Genomic DNA, 18465 nt, shown 5'->3' on the forward strand with positions numbered 1-18465 from the left:
TTGATGGAGATAATAATCTAGGATAGAGCAAGTGACCTCCTCCCTCTTCTGTCTTCATCCTCACCATTTCCTCTACTAAATTCCTTCTTATGCTGTGTTCTTATTGGTAATGGGCAGTTTAAAGCAGAACAATTAGATAAGTTCTCTAGAGCAGTATTTCCTAAACTTCTGTATTTAAGACTAACTTTAATCAAAATATTTCAGAGAGCCTCCCCACCATGCTAAAACTGAGGTCCCCAACCCCCACTCCAGTGAATACTACAAGTAAAACAATGACAAACAACCTTAATACAAGGCTTCTGTAAATTTAGCAACACCTGTAAATGTATTTTAATTGCATTACATCAGCATCCACATGGTTTTGAAAAATAATCCTACATATGTAAATGAATCTATCACATAACTGGAATGCTTAGTCCTAATGGATTCACAGGCCCCATCAAATAATTCCCATGGGTGAAGAGGCCTGTGGTCCACACATTTGAGAACAAAAACATTCCATGAGGCCAAGTTTAAACAACTGCTTCTTAAAACATATTTTTAGGCCTATCTCAAAAAGAAAAGATGCTGTCTAAAAACAAGCCTTCATTCAACTGGCTACATTTGACTGATTTCTGGTATACCCTTTCTATAACCACTCAATATTAAATACTGCTACACGCAAACTCACATGAAATTCATACACTACTTTTAGTCATTAAACTACAAAAACCTTCAATTTTGTCCCTCAGGAATACCAGGTCAGAGAGACTGCATGGAATTGCTACTAGTAATTTAAATGTCACGATGTTTGTCCTTCCATTACCAGGTGAGGAAACCAAGATCTAGAAAGAAGTGATGGACCTAAGGCCATATAACTGCTAATGGCAGAGCCAGGCTCAAACACAATCCTAAATGCTTCTCTTTTTACCTCTTACAATTTGGGAAAGTCTGTTATAAGCTAACAACTACTGATCATTTACAACAAAGAGACTGAGTGGCTAATTTAAATATCTGTATTTAATTAACCATACCAGGCACTTATTATTTGGAATATTAGAGCTAGTAGAAGTTAGATTTTTTTTTAAGTTCTTTATACTTCAATTAATCATGACTACTCTTCAGAATTAAGATTTGCACTTATTGTTGGTTTCTTGAGAATTAAAAAAGGGTCCTCTAATTGGTTGATTCCTCCTTCTCTTTCCCAATGTATAGCAACTGGCACCAGCCCAACTGGATTCCAAAGAGATTATAGAACTGCTTTCCCTTCAGAGTTCCACTAATGTTCTTAATTGACTGGTTACCAGGTAATACCCGGAATAAAACAAAGCCTTGCTTTTAGAACAGAGTGCATGGCGTGGGACTGAATTCAGAATCAGTCAGTTAGACAAAATAATGAAGCCCAGAGGCAGCCTGGCCATTTCAGTACCTGACTGAAAAAAGTAGTAACTATTCAAAATTAGGTAAAAAGTAGTCCTTTTGCTGCATATTTTTACTGCTGAACAACAACAAATTCACTGAGTTTTTGCTCTTTTCCATCTTTTAACTTTAGTAGTGAGGACAGTGGCAACATGAGGGGAAAAAAATAAGGAGCACTGGGGTAGAGAAATTCACCGTATGAGGCATACATAGGTGATAAATGAATCAACTGCATACAATATTCAGGTAGAAATTCCACGCATATCAAGGAAGAAATAATTTTGTGGCACAATCGTGCAACGGTTCTGTCCTTCCTGTTACTAAACTGAATACAAAGAGAATCTTGGGTATTTTTATGACAGCTATGAATCAGGTGGTATTGCTTCCCTCCCTCAAAGTCAGCAAATAACATTCAAGGATTATATAACAGGATCAAGGAAAGTCTTAAGACCTTCACAGACAGCTCGCTATTGTATTACTCCATTATCAAAAGAGCTTTCATTATGCAGATATTAGTATACAGGGCTGGTTTAGTCACAAAATGAGAGAGCAAGTCACTTCTCCATAGAATTTTATAATTCAGAAGGGGAAAACAGAAAAATAATAAGTGACAGTACCAAAAGGTACACTTCTATTATTAAATTGGATGCAGAGCAGCAACAAAATGGATCTCTATAAATACTGTGGACCTCCTTCTACGATGTTTATAGTGTAGAGAGGTCCCTAATATTTAACACTGACAAATTGTTGACAACATCTGAAAACCTTACTACTGAAATGTCATCCTAATTTCATTTCTCAATGGAAAATAATAGTAATTTCTGTCCATATTATAATACTTATACTTATTAAGCTGTACACAACACTGTGGAAGTGTAAAACATTACGGGAAAGCACTTGTTACTTTGCTACCTGACTGCTGCTTGTTTTCGAAGTTATTATTTTCTCCGTATTTCTAAGTGTTAACTATCACCAGTCCCTGTTCTGAAGGTGTCCAACAAAATTAAGTCAAAACAGCCATAAAATATTTACACAATTTGTAAAGGAAAAAACAAGTTACTAAGTTAAAAGCCTCTTTTAAAGAAATGTTTATGAACTTGAACCTTCTAGTATTATAAAAAGTTCACTCTCACTTACCCCCCACACCCCCTTTACCTTCACCTCCACCCAGGTAAAATCAGAGATTAACAATGTTTTAAGAGGACCACTCAATTTTCATGGACTCAAAATAAGATTCTTTGTGCTCCATGTTCAGGATTAAGAGGACTGCTTTAGTAATTATGGACCCACATCACAGATGACATAAGACAAACTCCCCCTTTGTGACAACTGCTTATATGACTTTCAGAACAAATAAAAACAAGGGTCAATATTCTATCACAAATGTGTGGAGGATAGAGGGCAAAGGATCACTACTTTCTACTTACCAGTACATGTTAAGTCAGTAACTTGGGCAGAGGAGGATCTGTACACCGCACGAGGAGTGTTTAGTATGAACTGAGCTGGTTTCAGTTCAGAGGCTAGAGTGAGGAGGACTTCAATCCAATGCTATGAGCACATCATTGTTCACACACATCACATTTTGTTCTCCCAGGCATTCCCCTCCCCCACTTAAAACAAAACAACCAAACCAAAAACAACAGCAATCCCCAATCTGAAAAAGTGTAGTCACACTGTTCAAAATCCACACCTTTGTAAACTCCGCCTACACAGTGCTGTGAGGAATCCAACAAATCCTGACCAGTAGGAAACTAGAAAGGAGACGGTGATTCAAAATTAAGAATACACCCTGCATCCGTAATACAAAGAAAATCATGCCCCACTACTTTGTCCTCTCCTTGCTCACAAAAGAATTACCTCAACAAGAAGCCCAGGTCCCATCCTGCGGCACAACTAAGCCAAGCAAAAGAGAGAGACTGTTTAGGATGTTCCATTTCAGCAGTCATAAAAGGGAGAGTGCAAAAGGAGAAGAAACCACTTCATTTCTAAACAGCCACACACGAAGCTTGTTGTGGCCGAGTTTAAACTGTCTTCTTTGCTATGTACCTTACTCCATTACTTATGAAGCTTCTAGAAGTAAGGCAATTTTCTACTCTCTGGAGGCCTCACCCACTCCCCTCCTATGCTGCTTTGAGTTACTTGGTATCATCCAAACAGAGCTAGAAGGAACCGGCTGAGTTCAGGAAGGCTCCAGCAGGGCTTTCAGAGCAGCCGCCTGGCGGACTCTGAATCTTCAAGAAGGGTCTTTAAATATTACCCTTCTTCTTCAAGAAGGGTAATATTTAAAGACCCCCCAGTTCACCAGAAGACATCTGACATCAAGTGATGGTAATTTACTTGGAAGGCGAAATCTGATTAAGAACCACAAGTAAAATGAGCTAGTTTGCACTATCCATTTCTTCTGTATGGCACTTTGTATTGTGCTCTGTTACATCTCCCTTAAAGGAAAATGTCCATTTAGTCCTGTACAAAAGTGATGGAGGAGTGGGGTGCAGGGGAGTGCATAGCAGTCTTTTCTCAAATTGCCAGAGGCAAACTGATTCAACTAGAAAAGGGTTAAATACTGTAAGAAATGATACCCCTCACCACCATTTAAATAAATCATTTTAATATTATAGCGACAGAACTTATTTTAGTAAGAACTCCTTTCGTTTTTTATATTTTTATTGACTCCAAAATTCAAATCTATAACAATGATATTAAATTTAGTCCTACGATGGACTCTGAAAAACAAACTGAGGGTTCTAGAGGGGAGGGGGGTGGGAGGATGGGTTAGCCTGGTGGTGGGTATTGAGGAGGGCACATTCTGCATGAAGCACTGGGTGTTATGCACAAACAATGAATCATGGAACACTTCATCTAAAACTAATGATGTAATGTATGGGGATTAACATAAGAATTAAAAAAAAATAAAAAAATAAATTTAGTCCTATTTTCAGCAACTTTCATAGAAAGTTTTTGGAGCTATCTCAGTCTACAGAAAGCCGGTATGCAATATATGTTCTAAAACATCTGTATCAGTCTGCAACATCTGCTCTTTAAAATAGAGAACTACGTGGCTGCAATTTGGAATACAGAAATATTTTAAAAATTGTTCCTCAAAGGAAAATTTAAGGTTTCCTAGTTATTTTTTAATGGTATCTTTTTTTTAAGTAGTACTAACTTTTTTCCTCCCCCTACTGTAAAGATAAAGAATTTAAATTATCCCAACGGTCATTCTCTCACAGTGACATAAAAAAACCTTATACAAAATAAATGAAACAGGCTTTGTGTACTAAACTTTCAACAGAGTTTCATGATTTTCTTCTAGAGAGATCATTATAAATTCTTTTGCTTAGCAACAAAGAAAAGTAGCACAGATGGAATCATCGCTTGCCTACTCATTTAAGCGTTTCAAACAAATCCACAGGAATGAAACTAGTGGGGGAAAGGGCCCCCAAATTTAACGTGCAGTAAAAAATGAAAAACATGTATCAAAAATATTTTAAAACGCAAGGTCACAATACCTTCTGCAGTCAGGAATTAAATACATAGTATCTTTGGAGTAGATCCAGCTCTTAAAATAAATTCTTATTAAATGAATACATGAAATAAGTGTGGCAGTAATGTCTAGCTGTATAACATACTCCCACTACTTACTCTCCATATGCAATAGGTTTTTTGGGCACCATAGGATATGTAAAAGACTGGCACTTGAAACAACCTGCATTTCTGAATGCAATCATTATTGCTTACATTCATATCAAGTATTTAAAATGCCTGAAACTCAAGGGGATTGGGTGGATATGTTGAGTTCCCTCTTCCAAAAAATGAAAGCAAGATACATTCTATAACAATATGAAGAGAAAAAGATTCCAATTTCACAATATTTTGAGGAAAAATAAGATATTCTGACTCATAATTTAGTTAATTAATATCTGAAGAACAATTATAATGTTTTGACAATTTACAGATTGCCTTTTTTCTCTCAGTAATTTTGCTGTCTCATTTGGCTTTCTAATGAAATGAAGCACACTGGTACTAAATTGTTTCCATATATAGGATTTAAAATGCTCAACCACTATTATGAAACTCTGGATTGTTCTACTCCATCTGACATCTGATAATTTTCAAGTACTATTTTTTTCCCCTCTTTATTCCTGTGTGGTCTCCTTCTGCTTCCACTCCATAACTGCTACTTCTTGGTTTATATCTACAGTCTTTTATTTCCTTCCCACACAGAAAAGAAAAAAGGCTCCTTAATTTTCTGAGGTCTTTCCTACTATACACTGAATATAATACCATTTCATGAATCTTTATTTCACTGTGTCCAACCTATGCTTCAGAAGGCTGAAAACAGATGTACTCACATGTGGTTTTAATGTATTTCATGCTGCTCCATTTCTAAACAGTAAGTACCAATTTCACAGGCAAGAAAGGCACAAATAACAGTAAGATACAATACTCCCCAAATGATCAGCTGACTACCTGTAATAGTAAAAGATTCTTCTGTCCAGGTGAAGCAAATACTTGATAAGCCTAATAATTTTGCAGCAATGAGCAAGCTGTCACCTGGGATATCAAAATTCATTTGACCGTCTGTAGCTTAGGCTCGTAGCTTATGAGACTGGGTGTGCAGTAAAGAAAATGAAATCAGTCTCAGGGGAAGAGCTTCTACGGACTGTTACCGGCATTGGTTATGGAGAAGGCAATATACAATTTCGTGGATAAAAATAACATACAGACATGCCAGCTGATCAGAGAAAGGACATGGAGATATGGTAGGGGGGAGGACCCTTTTCCTCCCAAAGAGCTAATCCCCTGTATATGGAGAAAATTATAGTAGCCTTAAAATTCTTAGAGAAACTATTTAAACAGTAAGCAACACTAATATAAATCATGAAATGAAACCCAGGTACTCCTTTTGCACATTTGTTAAAATGTTAAAAAAAGAACATGAAAGGTTTTCAGCAAGCCAGTTGGAATCAATAACACGTTCATAAAGAAACTCAAAAGCTATATTTGAAGGTTCCTAGGCATATTAAGCATTTTCTCTGTTGACTGCAAAAATAAAATTTTAAACTGCACTACATTAAGGGAGTTGTTTTTGTTTTTGTTTTTTTTGCCCAAAATGAAAAGCAAAATTCAGTTTTCTGTTTGCATTTTAAATTTAAATGAATAATATAGCCATATCAATCCATTCAACTTGTAGTTCTTGTATCAACTCTAGGCTTTATTATTTGAATACATACAACAAATCACATTTCTATGAGGAACTGCAAATGAAGGATAAAAATAAATGAGGTCATTCATAATATACTTTATGAAATTATTTTTAAGATAAAATAAACCCAAATATAAAATTTGCCTCCCTATGATGGGCTCTTTTTTAAAACAGTCAAATTAATTCTTTTAACTGAATTCTTATAATTTTTTCCTGAGAGGCATATTATATTCTATTAGTCTCACAGAATCATTGTCCATTTTCTGTGTTCTCCATTTCTAAGGTAGCAGAGCACATGGAGGGGTTTTTATTTTCAAAATGCATTGGCAGGTTTTTATATTTATTTTAAAAGGACAACATGTTGTTTTTAAGATATTCAACTTTTGTTATCATCTTTAAACAAAATCTCACAATAGAATCACTGTTAAAATCAAGCATAGCTTTCCTAATAGCTACCTAATCAAAGGAGAGTTTGACCAGAAATGAAGTATTCCCTTGAGCCAAACTACATTTTGGTAGTGACAGACTAGAGTGATATAAAGTTCATCATCTTGGTTTACAAAAAAAAACAAGCATAACTAAAATGTGGCATTTTAGGACCATGAACTCACCTATGAATTCTTTACTGCTCTTTGAAGAAAAAAAAGGGACAAAGTTCATTTGATATGCTTAAGTCACTTTGGCACTTAAGCTTACGTAGAAACTGACTTTCTCATTTGATAAGCATGAAAACAGACTTAATACATATTTAGTAATAATCTGTACCAATTACTGAGTGTTTTCTATGAACTAGGCAGTATGCTGCATTTCATAGATATATCATACCATTTGATATTCACAACCACCACAAACTGTAGTGGCAGAATGGCAGTTTAAATCCAGATCTACCTGACTCTAACACCCATGGCCTTTCCACTCTGCCACACTTCCTTTTATAAATAACTATTTTACAAAACCTTTATGTTCTCAGACTAGGCCAATCAGATTTAATGTTTTCTGTCATCAGACTTAACTTTTCATTATCCCTACAGAATCAGCTTAAAGAAACTTAATTTAAGTAAAAGTTGGTAGAGGAAATTAAAAAGGGAATATAGAATAAAAGCAGAACTTTACACAATGATTTAGCAAACTAGGAGAAGAAATAGAAATAAACCTGAGAGATGTCCTGGCTATATCTAAATCCAGGAAATGCTACTGTTAGTCTTACTAGAATAATGTGTGCAACTCTTATATTTAACCTAAGTACTAGTTAGAGGCTTGCTTCTTAGAAGCAATACATAATAAATGGTTTATATCTGCTACTGTTTGTAAACTGTGTTTTCTCTGAAAGGCCCTTATCATGAAATAAAATAAATAAAATAAAATATCATGAAATAAAAAGAAATAGGCTCTTATAATGAAAATGAGTTCTAATTATTTATTATCCCTAGTATCAAGTACACAAGAGGCTCCCCCCCCAAAAAAGAAAGAAAGAAAGTTGCTGAAGGCATCTAACACATTAAGAATAAACAAAGTCCTTTACCTTTAACTACTTTTTCTGTACTTAGCTTTTAATTTTGAAATAATTGCAGACTCACGGCAAGTTGCAAAAACAGTACAGAGAGATCCTGTATGTCCCTTACCCAGTGTCTTCAAGTGGTGACATCTTACATAACTATAGTACAAACCAGGACACTGACATTGGTACAATCAATCCACAGACCATATTCAAATTTCTCCTTTAGCTAGTTTTTAAGAGTGTGCAGTTTTTCTGGTGCTAGAAAGGGCCTTAGTCTCTCCTCACTTTTCTGATGAGAAAACAAAAAGAAGGGTCAAAGAGGCTGAAATAGTACCCAAAGTCAGAGTGCTAAGAAATGGCAAAAATAAAGCTGACTCTGAATGAGAGATCATCTTTCCTCAGAAACAGAGTGTGTATTCGGATTAGAGTCACCCATCAGAATTCCATGAGGAATTCAGTAAAGATCTTCAAAATATTTTTACTTCAAAGTTATCTCAACAGCTGGATGCATATTTTTTTCACATATTATTTTTCATCTCTCCAGACCTCAAACAGCTCTCCTCACCAAAAAATTTACCATTGTTGGTCTGTTGAAAAATACTTAAAAGTTTCATTGCATTAGTAATGTAATAAACCAAACTCAAAGGAAAACCAGGCCAGGCTGGTCATCACTTAAAGTACAGGCTGTTTTGCCACCTTTGAACCCAGTGCAAAGCTATGTCTGGCACAAAGCAGGATCATAAACACCGAATGAATGAATGAATGAATGAACAGACGAACGAATGAAGGAACAAATAAACAACTGGGATGACCAAATATGCCAAACATTCCAAATTTCTTAAAGAAACAAGCAAAGAAAAACAACAACAAAAAAACCCTCCTTTCTAATTAAAAGACTTTTGTGCAGAAAAATATTTTATTTTGTGGGGTAGTTTTCACAAAATCAGAGCTGGAAGGGCCCTTAGAGAATACCTCCTCTGGTAATTCTCAATCCTGGTTACCCATGAGCATTACATGAGACATTAAAAACTAACATGCCAAGCCCTACCCCACACCTGGAATGGGGCCCAGGCATCTATATTTTATTTTTAAAGCTTCCCATTATAAGTCCCTTACTGCCACAGTGATTCTAAGTCCCTAATTATAAAGATTAGAAGTTGAGGACTTGGGGTGCCTGGGTGGCTCAGTCGGTTAAGCATCTGCCTTCAGCTCAATTCATAACCTCAGCGTCCTGGGATCTCAGCGTGGAATCTGCTTCTTCCTCTCCCTCTACCCCTCCCTGCACTTGTACTCATGCATGCTCTCTCTCTCTCAAAATAAATAAAACCTTAAAAAAAAAAAAAAAAAGAAAGAAAGAAATTGAGGCCTAGTCAAAATGAAATGTCTTATTCAAGATAACACACCTAGTTAGTATTAGAATTGAGACCAGAATCCAAGTAGAAATAGCACTATTTTTTAACATGATCCATAGAAAATATTTCAAGAATACAACTTCATTGGCCATTTTTTAAAATGTGAAACTAGACCAAAAACTCTACCAACACTTTGAACTCTACTAGTGTATAGTCATTGTCATGGGTGGAGAGACATACAGGTTTGAGGCACTGAGCATTTTTTTGCCTCAGATATAAAAAAATGAGGTACATGGTTCATGTCTTTCCAGTTAAATGCCCACCCTTAGCAATTAGTACTCTTGTAGTTCTCTTAATTGATATTGTGATGGGCGTACAGTGGATACCCATCAAATATGTTTGAGTTTTTAATGAGAGGTACATGTATAAAATTGATGGAACTGACTACATACAAAATATGAATCCATAAAATTTGCCATACTGCTCATGAGATTATATATATAATACAAAATTTTAACTATTCACTAAAATCAAATAGTTAGATTTTTAAAGTTACCTTTAATGGAATCATTTTCAGCTCTCATAATGTCAATGAGTGAACTCTCCAGTGAGTGCATATCAAATGTTCTGGGGCGATCCTGTAAACACAAACAGCCACAAACCACTTTTAAAATAGCTTTTAATTGTAAAAGGAGACAATAAGCTGCTTTCAATGGGACACAGATCAAAAAGGCAATTTTACTCCCTCTATGTATAAGGTACATTATTACTGCATTTTATTTTTTAACACTTACAAAACATCAAAACCACAAAAGTAGCCAAGGCTCAGCAAAGAGTGATTTGATTTCTAATAATTATTTCAATAAAAGCATTATTTTTACTAATAAAGCAGAGGCAACTAAAACCAGTTTCCATATAGTCAACAACATGAAACAAATGTAAAATAAAATTCATAATCTTTGTCTGCCACTTAAGATTGCAGTAACATGGCAAAACTTTCCAAACTTGCTCCAGCAGTCATGTACTGTGCTGCCATTCAGCAGATACTGCTACTGAATAGCAATATTCAGAATAGTTATTCAGAATAGCTATATTTTCTTATAAACCAAAATGTGAAAATAGTTATCCAAGGTCTATAAGACCACTAAGTGGCAAAGTAGTCTTCATTTTGTTGCCATTAAAATTAAAGGGAAGACAGGGTGTCAATACTGTTGGTCTAAACCCTGGCTTAACAAAATGCATTTCAAGAGTGGGTGAGGAATCTTAAAATATACAATGACCCAACTGCTCTGGCATTCTTCCAGAGGAAAAGTACTAGAAATAACTAAAATTAAAGTGTGGCTTGATAAGTGAAAAGTAAGAGATGAAACATTTTAAGAAGCAGTAATACAGATTTCTGACCCACCTCAAGAATAAAACTGGTGGTACACACATGGACACAACTGCAAGAATATTAAAGAAAAAAGGGGCTTCCACAGGAATTTGACAAGCAGAATTCTATAACTTTCTTTTCAGCTTTATTTTCTCTTACATTACTTTTTTAACTCAAAGCTTCGGCTTTTTAAAAAAGTTCACCTGATTTTATCCCCCACCCTTTTTTAAACTTTAAACTTTTTTTTAAACTTTCTCCCTTTCCCAGCTAACTTCTAGAACCTTAAGGCTGATAGAGCACACTCTCCACTGGACAGCATTTTTTGATCAACCTGACATTTCTCCTCTGTCCTTCCATAACACTACTTGTCTTATTTCCCTGAAATGGGGATCACTTCTCCTGACCCCATCCCACCATGTAGATAATCAGAATGCTCACTGAATTAATTGTTTTACGATACCAATTTTTTTTCACCTCTGTAACTTCAGGAGTCCAAAGACAGTTATATTTGGCTATAATCCAATATTTAAAACAGAGAGTATTACAGGATTTTTCCGGTGGGGGGGGGTGTGTGGAGAGGATGAAGATGGGGATGGGGAGCAGGTGCCTTAACATGCTATTCTGCTCTGAACTGGTATGACTCCCTCCAGAACATCTTTCCCACTTTTATTCTTGATTCTTTCCTTATCATCTTCATCTACTCAACATGGTCAATAGAGAAGAAGGAGGACACATGGTCAGAATCAGAATTTCTAAAGGTTAGTGTTCACAAAAAGGAAAATACTGTTCTGTTTTTTTTTTTATCCTTCTTCATCTTAAGCACTGAATTAAATCAAAACTTGTATTGCATATTCTTTTGGAAGCAAAGTGGATTTGAGGCAAAATTTGAGAAAGAAGTTAATACGAAATTCCACTCATTCTACAGTTATTAGATTTGTCCTCTGTTCTGAAATCTATGAACCACACCCATAACCAGGCCAGCCACTCTCTCTACTATCTCCAATATAAAACCAATCTTGGAAGCAATAATTCTCGGTGTCTAGTAACTTGTCCATGTCCTTGGCCAGTTTCCCAAGGGTAGGAAGTTATATCTTACATCAAATGTTCCCAATGTATACAACTCCACAGGGTGACAGTATGCCAAGATATTCATCTCCTAAGCCCACACGACTGACAGATGCGGTAGGAACTCCCTAGCAGATGATGTCTGCTTCAATATTATGTTTTCTAGGTGTGCCATGAGGTGACACAGGTTGAGAAACCTTGTCCTACATTTCTGTATCACTGTGCCTCACACAGGACCTGACAGGTAGAAGGTACACGTGTTTGCTAAAGCAATGAATAAATGAATTCCTTCAAGTAATTTTGTAAATGTTTAAAATATTTCTTTCCTTCTACTTCCTTAAGGTTTGTTTTTTACATTTTCCCACCCTGCTGTAGCGTTGTAGGTTTTCTTTTGCCAAAATAACTGTAATGGGTAGTGTGGTAGGGGGTACTCAGCTTTTTTTTTTTTTTTTTTTAATGCAACTAAAGCAGTAAGCAACCTTGTGAATTTCCAGAACTTGCATTTTGCCAATCACTGAATAACAAGATCATTGAAGAGAAGCAATTGATAAAGAATATTACAGTGTGTTTTGGTTTATGACAGCTGTGTCCATTAAATAAAGAAGCTTCCTTTTTACCTCTAAGTTTCTAAATGTGGTACTGGAATTTTAGCAAAGCCACTTTGTTACTCCCTACCCCACATATTGCCTGAAACATAGATTTTTGCTAAGATAATATCCACAACAGCCAAACTGTGGAAAGAGCCAAGATGTCCATCGACAGATGAATGGATAAAGAAGATGTGATATATATACAATGGAATATTATGCAGCCATCAAAAGGAATGAGATCTTGCCATTTGCAACGACGTGGATAGAACTGGAGGATATTATGCTGAGCGAAAAAAGTCAATCAGAGAAAGACATGTGTCATATGACCTCACTGATATGAGGAATTCTTAATCTCAGGAAACAAACTGAGGGTTGCTGGAGTGGGGGTGGGGTGGGAGGGATGGGGTGGCTGGGTGATAGACACTGGGGAGGGTATGTGCTATGGTGAGCGCTGTGAATTGTGCAAGACTGTTGAATCACACATCTGTACCTCTGAAACAAATAATGCAGTATATGTTAAGAAAAAAAAAAAAAGAAGAAGATAGCAGGAGGGGAAGAATGAAAGGGGTGAAATCGGAGGGGGAGACGAACCATGAGAGACGATGGACTCTGAAAAACAAACTGAGGGTTCTAGAGGGGAGGGGGGTGGGGGGATAGGTTAGCCTGGTGATGGGTATTAAAGAGGGCATGTTCTGCATGGAGCACTGGGTGTTATGCACAAACAATGAATCATGGAACACTACATCAAAAACTAATGATGTAATGTATGGTGATTAACATAACAATTAAAAAAAGATTTTTGCTAAGATAACCCCTGACTTCTAATTGGTGGAATACATTAAAATTAAAATCCTAAATGAAATTTTTAAATTTTCAAGTAATGCTTTATAGGATTAAAAACAAACCCTCTATCCTTTTTATACTTTGTCATGATTTAATACAAGAGTGACAAATAAAAACCAATATACAAACTCTGATCAACTGGTACAGACCCTCAGATGCAATGTGTTGGGAAGGATTTTCAGGCTCTGTATGGATTCAGAAGAGAATAGGGTCTGGACAGATTGCTGATGATTTAAGTGCAAGGTACAGGACCCAATGGCAGAGTTACCACATTCTTGCCAACCCTTGCCAATATGTATTCTTCCCCACAGTCCAACCTTATTATAATTATTATAAATGACTACATTTGTATAACATTTTATTTCTTATGATGCTTTGGCAATTCAAAGAGTTCAAAAGCCACATATTTTGTCAAATAAACATTCTGTTCTCAGAGAGGGTCTAAAGTTTATCCTTCTTGATTTATTCCCTCTCACTGATCTTTTCCAACCATTTTTAACCTCTAATTAAAAACAAAAGCAAAAAACTAAAATGTAAGTGTGCCACTAGGAAATAGGTGGAGGAGTAGAAACAAATAAATAAACCCAAGGAATAAGAACAGCAGCACAAACGATGCTGGTTTTCCTACCCGATAGAGCGTCAAATCAAGAGGGCTTTGACTGCCATATTTCATTCTCTGATTTTACCTGTATTGATTGCTAATTGGGCCAAATATCATAATCACTTATCTATTCTCTTGGATCCATTTCCCAGAAAGTAAACTAACTATAAAATAGAAACCTTGCTAAGTGACAACTCTTCTTGATTGAATGTGAGCTGATAACCAAAATATGAACATCAGCATAAATCAGAAGAATGAGCATTAGACACTAGGAAGCCCCAACTCCACCAGTGGTGTGTCAGGTGAGCTTGGGCCCTTTCATCTTCTAGACCTTTGCTTATCTGAAGAAGGAAAGAGTTTGATTAGATCTCTAATGTCCTTTTCCTAACTCCAAAATATATTTGTATTCTAGCTTCCTGACATCCCTAGCTTGTGCTCTCCCAAGATTTAATTTAAATTATAGTGATGAGTATGGCAGGAAGCAAAGTGTAAAGGAGAATGACTAATAAAAACTCATCACTTTGTGCCCACAAGAAGGTGACGGTCAATCACAGGTTAATAAGAAAATGAACCCTTAGCGTCTTAGGACAGTCACTACATCTTCTTATGCAAAATAACAAGCTTTTTAAATAAAAAAATTTACTTAAAACAATTGGTCAAAGTGGGATGCCCTGATTTCAGATAATAGGAGCAAAGAATCTATCGTGAAACAAAAAAACACCAGCAACCAAATTTGCTTCAAGCCACCTTCGCCAGTGTCTCTCGGCAGCCTAAAGGGAGAAAAGGGAGAAAAACAGAACTACCTTTTATTGAGCATCTACTAAGTACCTGCCTTTATTTTAGGTACTTTATTAATACTGTCTTAATTAATACCGCCTTATAAGTTAGATGGCATTATTCCTGTTTTAATGATTAAAACTAAGACCAAGGAAAATTCCATAATTACTGCACAGACAGGTTTCTGCATAGTTCAGCAGCTTAGTCGGGATTCAAGCCTAAGTCTCCCTCCAAAGCAGGCGATAATTCCTTGGGTAAGGTAATGGTCATGGCAGTCAAAGGACCACTCTAATTAAGACATACATTTGAATGAATGAGATATTCTGCTGTAAAGGTCCTGGGAGCAGGAACACGCTGGCAAGTGCCCAGCAAACAGCAGGCACTCAAATATTTCTCCATAAATCAAAAAAAGAACAAAATGTATATATAAGAATAATATAGGAATGATATCAGAGGTACTAAAAAGGTAAGAAGTCTGGGGCGCCTAGGTGGCTCAGTCGTTAAGCGTCTGCCTTCGGCTCAGGTCATGATCTCAGGGTCCTGGGATCGAGCCCCACATCGGGCTCCCTGCTCAGCAGGGAACCTGCTTCTCCCTCTCCCACTCCCCTGCTTGTGTTCCCTCTCTCGCTGTGTCTCTCTCTGTCAAATAAATAAAATCTTTAAAAAAAAAAAAAAGATAAGAAGCCTGATAAGATATTCCTTCTTCCTACTGAGGTGACAAACAGATGTGGTGCACAAATTAGAAAGCTACCACAAATGCCTCTCTAGGTTATCTACTGCCAACCACAGAAGTAGAAGTGGTAGGAACAGTAGTAATAATAATGATAACAGCAGCAGCTATCAAGTTCTAATGCTTTACATGCGTGATCTTATTTATTCCTCACAAAAATCCTACAAAATTAGGTATCCCATTTCACAGATGAAGAAACGGAGGTTGAGAGTGATTAAATAACTCTATCAATGCAAAGTAAGTGGAAGGGCAGAATTTGAACCTAGGCCTTCTGACTCTACAACATGTGAGCTTAATAATCATGAATGAAAATAGAAGAGCACCAATTATCTTCAAGGCTCAGCAAAGCAAACTTGATTACCATACTTAGTAAATCTCATACAAGTCAATATGAAAATCAAAGTTGGTAAAAAAAAAAAATAATAATGTTCTGATAAAACAAATTAGTATTTCAAAAATCAGAACCCATGACTGCCATGGCAAAATAGGAAGACTTACATCAGCAAATAGCTGATGACATGACTTTTCCTAACATTCCAGAAGTAGCCAAAAGAAACATGTGAACCTGTTGGTCTATTACCAACAGGAAGAATAACTACACTGCAATTATATCATAAACCAAAATCATCATTCATGGCTTTTTTTTTTTTTTAACATCCAAATGGATACTCTAAGCCAGTGTTTCTCATACTTGAGAGCATATCAGAATCATCTGGAGGTCTTGTCAAATCATAGATTACCCATAAAGTGTCTCATTCAGTAGGTCTGGGTAGGGTCCCAGAATTCACATTTCTAACAAGTTTCTAAGTGATGCCAGGGACCACATTTTGAGAAGCACTGAGTTAAGCAATTACATTCAACAGGTTAATTTCCTTAGGCAGGTGGCATTGTCACTTGTAGCTGACTGGCCATGATACAGTTCAGCTTAAATATTCTACATCAACCATATTAAGGTTTCCACATGAAGAGGCAGCCCTTGCTCTCAGAACCTAAAACGAAGCCTTCTCCAAGCTCTCAGATGCCCAACTTGAAAAAAGATTACAATCAAGTTCAATTTCAACAAATCAACCACCATGACCACTCTATTATTGGTCTTGTCTTTTTATGTTTGAGTTAGTATGTTTTCCCATCACTAGATGGGGTCTAAAACACACAAAGTACTTACCTGAATATAACACATCATTAAGAACCAAAGCCAAAAGTCAGCTACTCCCTTAACTCACTCTCTCCCTATAAAGACAGACATTACTGTGATTGTCACCTCCCAGACAGCTATGTATCTGTATCAGCTGATGAGGTTTCTCTTTCTGACTTAAACTTTCCCTAGTGAAGAAGGGAAAAGAAAATATTTTGGTTTGAAAGTTAAGTATATGCCAGTATGTCAGCTGCCAAAATAAATACAAAGTTTGAAATGCCAGTGAGCCCATAATTAATCAAAGGTACTACAGGAGTTTTAATCTGAGATTTGCCAAAATGTAAATGTTCTTCTTGGATTAAATATTTAAGACCACAGGCATCAAAAATTGACTACATAGTCAACTTTCAAGATTCCACTTCCAGATGATCCTCACATCCCTGTGCAGGCACAAGTCCCTTTTTCCCCATCCCCCTAGCATGATGCCATTCCATATGATGTTGATAGTTCCCTTACAGCTACCCCCCAGTGGACTGTGAGTACCACTCACCTCTCCATAGCCACAGACTGTAGCATATGTGAAGCATACTGTAGTCCATCATCATCACCGCCACCATTATTAAAGTGGCTAACGTGTCCCTCCTGGTTCAGTGTTGTGCATCTTATATGAATTATGTATGATTTACATACATTTGTTCCTCACAACCATCACGTAAAGCGTATACAAGTATCATCCCCATTTTAGGCAAATAATGCTATAAGAAGTTAACTAATCGCTCTCAAAGTCATACAGTAAGTGGAGGAGTCTGACTTCAGAGCAGAAGCTCAGAAAAGTGGTTCATTTAAATAAGCCTCATCGTGACCTCGAAATTTCAATTTATAAACAAACACCTGGCAGATATGACGTCCTTCACTATACACAGGGCCTGAATGCTGAGAACGAGGGTCAGAGGTTAAAGTCAAAGAGGTAATTATCTAAAGTAAAAGAAACCACATTCAGTAGCATCTTGTATTTCTGAACATGTTCCCTCTTAGTCAGTACTTTCTCATTATGATGGCTTAATAATGAAGGCAGAATCTTATAGACCGTAGGCTACCAAATGCTCCCTATAAAAAACTATAACTAAATAAATGAATGTCTTTGGTGTATTACCCCGATTGGAGCAACAGTTCTGTTTGCTCCCACGTGAACTGATGAATCAGATCTCTTCAGAAAGCCTTTGAGAAAACTTTCTTTAATTCCACCTTCATTAAATAAACAACTTATTTTGAGCATTAGAAATCCTTAAAATCGTAAACATTTCTTGTCACCACTTAACTGAATTTAAAAAAACAAACTGCCATTCCAGACTTGCTTAGTCAGTTCCTGGATCAACAGACCCCTTCTTCTCTTGACTATGTGTACATTCTCACCTTGCCTGGCAGAGAGAAATAATTAAAATCTATTCTATTCCAAGGGACACCTGAGTGGCTCAGTTAAGCATCTGACTTTTGATATCAGCTCAGGTTATGATCTCAAGGTTGTGAGATCAAGCCGCACGTCAGGCTCCCCACTAGGTGTGGAGCCTCCTTAAGATTCTCTCCCTCTCCCTCTGTCCCCCACAACATGGCTCTCATGCTCTCTCTCTAGAAAAAAACAAACGAACAAAAACAAACAACAAAAAACTATTCTATTCCAACACCTGAGTTTAAATTACCACTTATTAGACAAGTGATCTTGACATCACAGAATCTCTGAACCTTGGTTTCATCAGCAAAATGAGGATGATACCCCTCCCTTATAAAACTGGTGAGGAGAAATGAGATAAGGTATCTGACAGATTGTACAAAAGGTGCAGCAGTTAGTAGATCCATTCAATAAACATTCCCTCTGCCCCTCCTCTCTCTGGTGAAATGGCAAA

At 36.6% G+C, this 18465-nt stretch overlaps 1 protein-coding gene across 5 annotated transcripts in view; it reads right to left on the reverse strand.

Annotated features, from left to right (window-relative positions):
* The window catches only part of CPEB4 (cytoplasmic polyadenylation element binding protein 4), a 62380-nt gene that overhangs the window by 33644 nt on the left and 10271 nt on the right, over positions 1 to 18465 (reverse strand). For all 5 annotated transcript variants that reach the window (XM_044917107.1, XM_044917109.1, XM_044917111.1 and 2 more), the window contains one exon: positions 10008 to 10089. In XM_044917107.1, the coding sequence (XP_044773042.1) occupies positions 10008 to 10089 (82 nt within the window). The remainder of the gene's footprint in view (positions 1 to 10007; positions 10090 to 18465) is intronic.

Source organism: Neomonachus schauinslandi, chromosome 7 (genome assembly GCF_002201575.2).
Source record: "Neomonachus schauinslandi chromosome 7, ASM220157v2, whole genome shotgun sequence".
Lineage (NCBI taxonomy): Eukaryota > Metazoa > Chordata > Mammalia > Carnivora > Phocidae > Neomonachus > Neomonachus schauinslandi.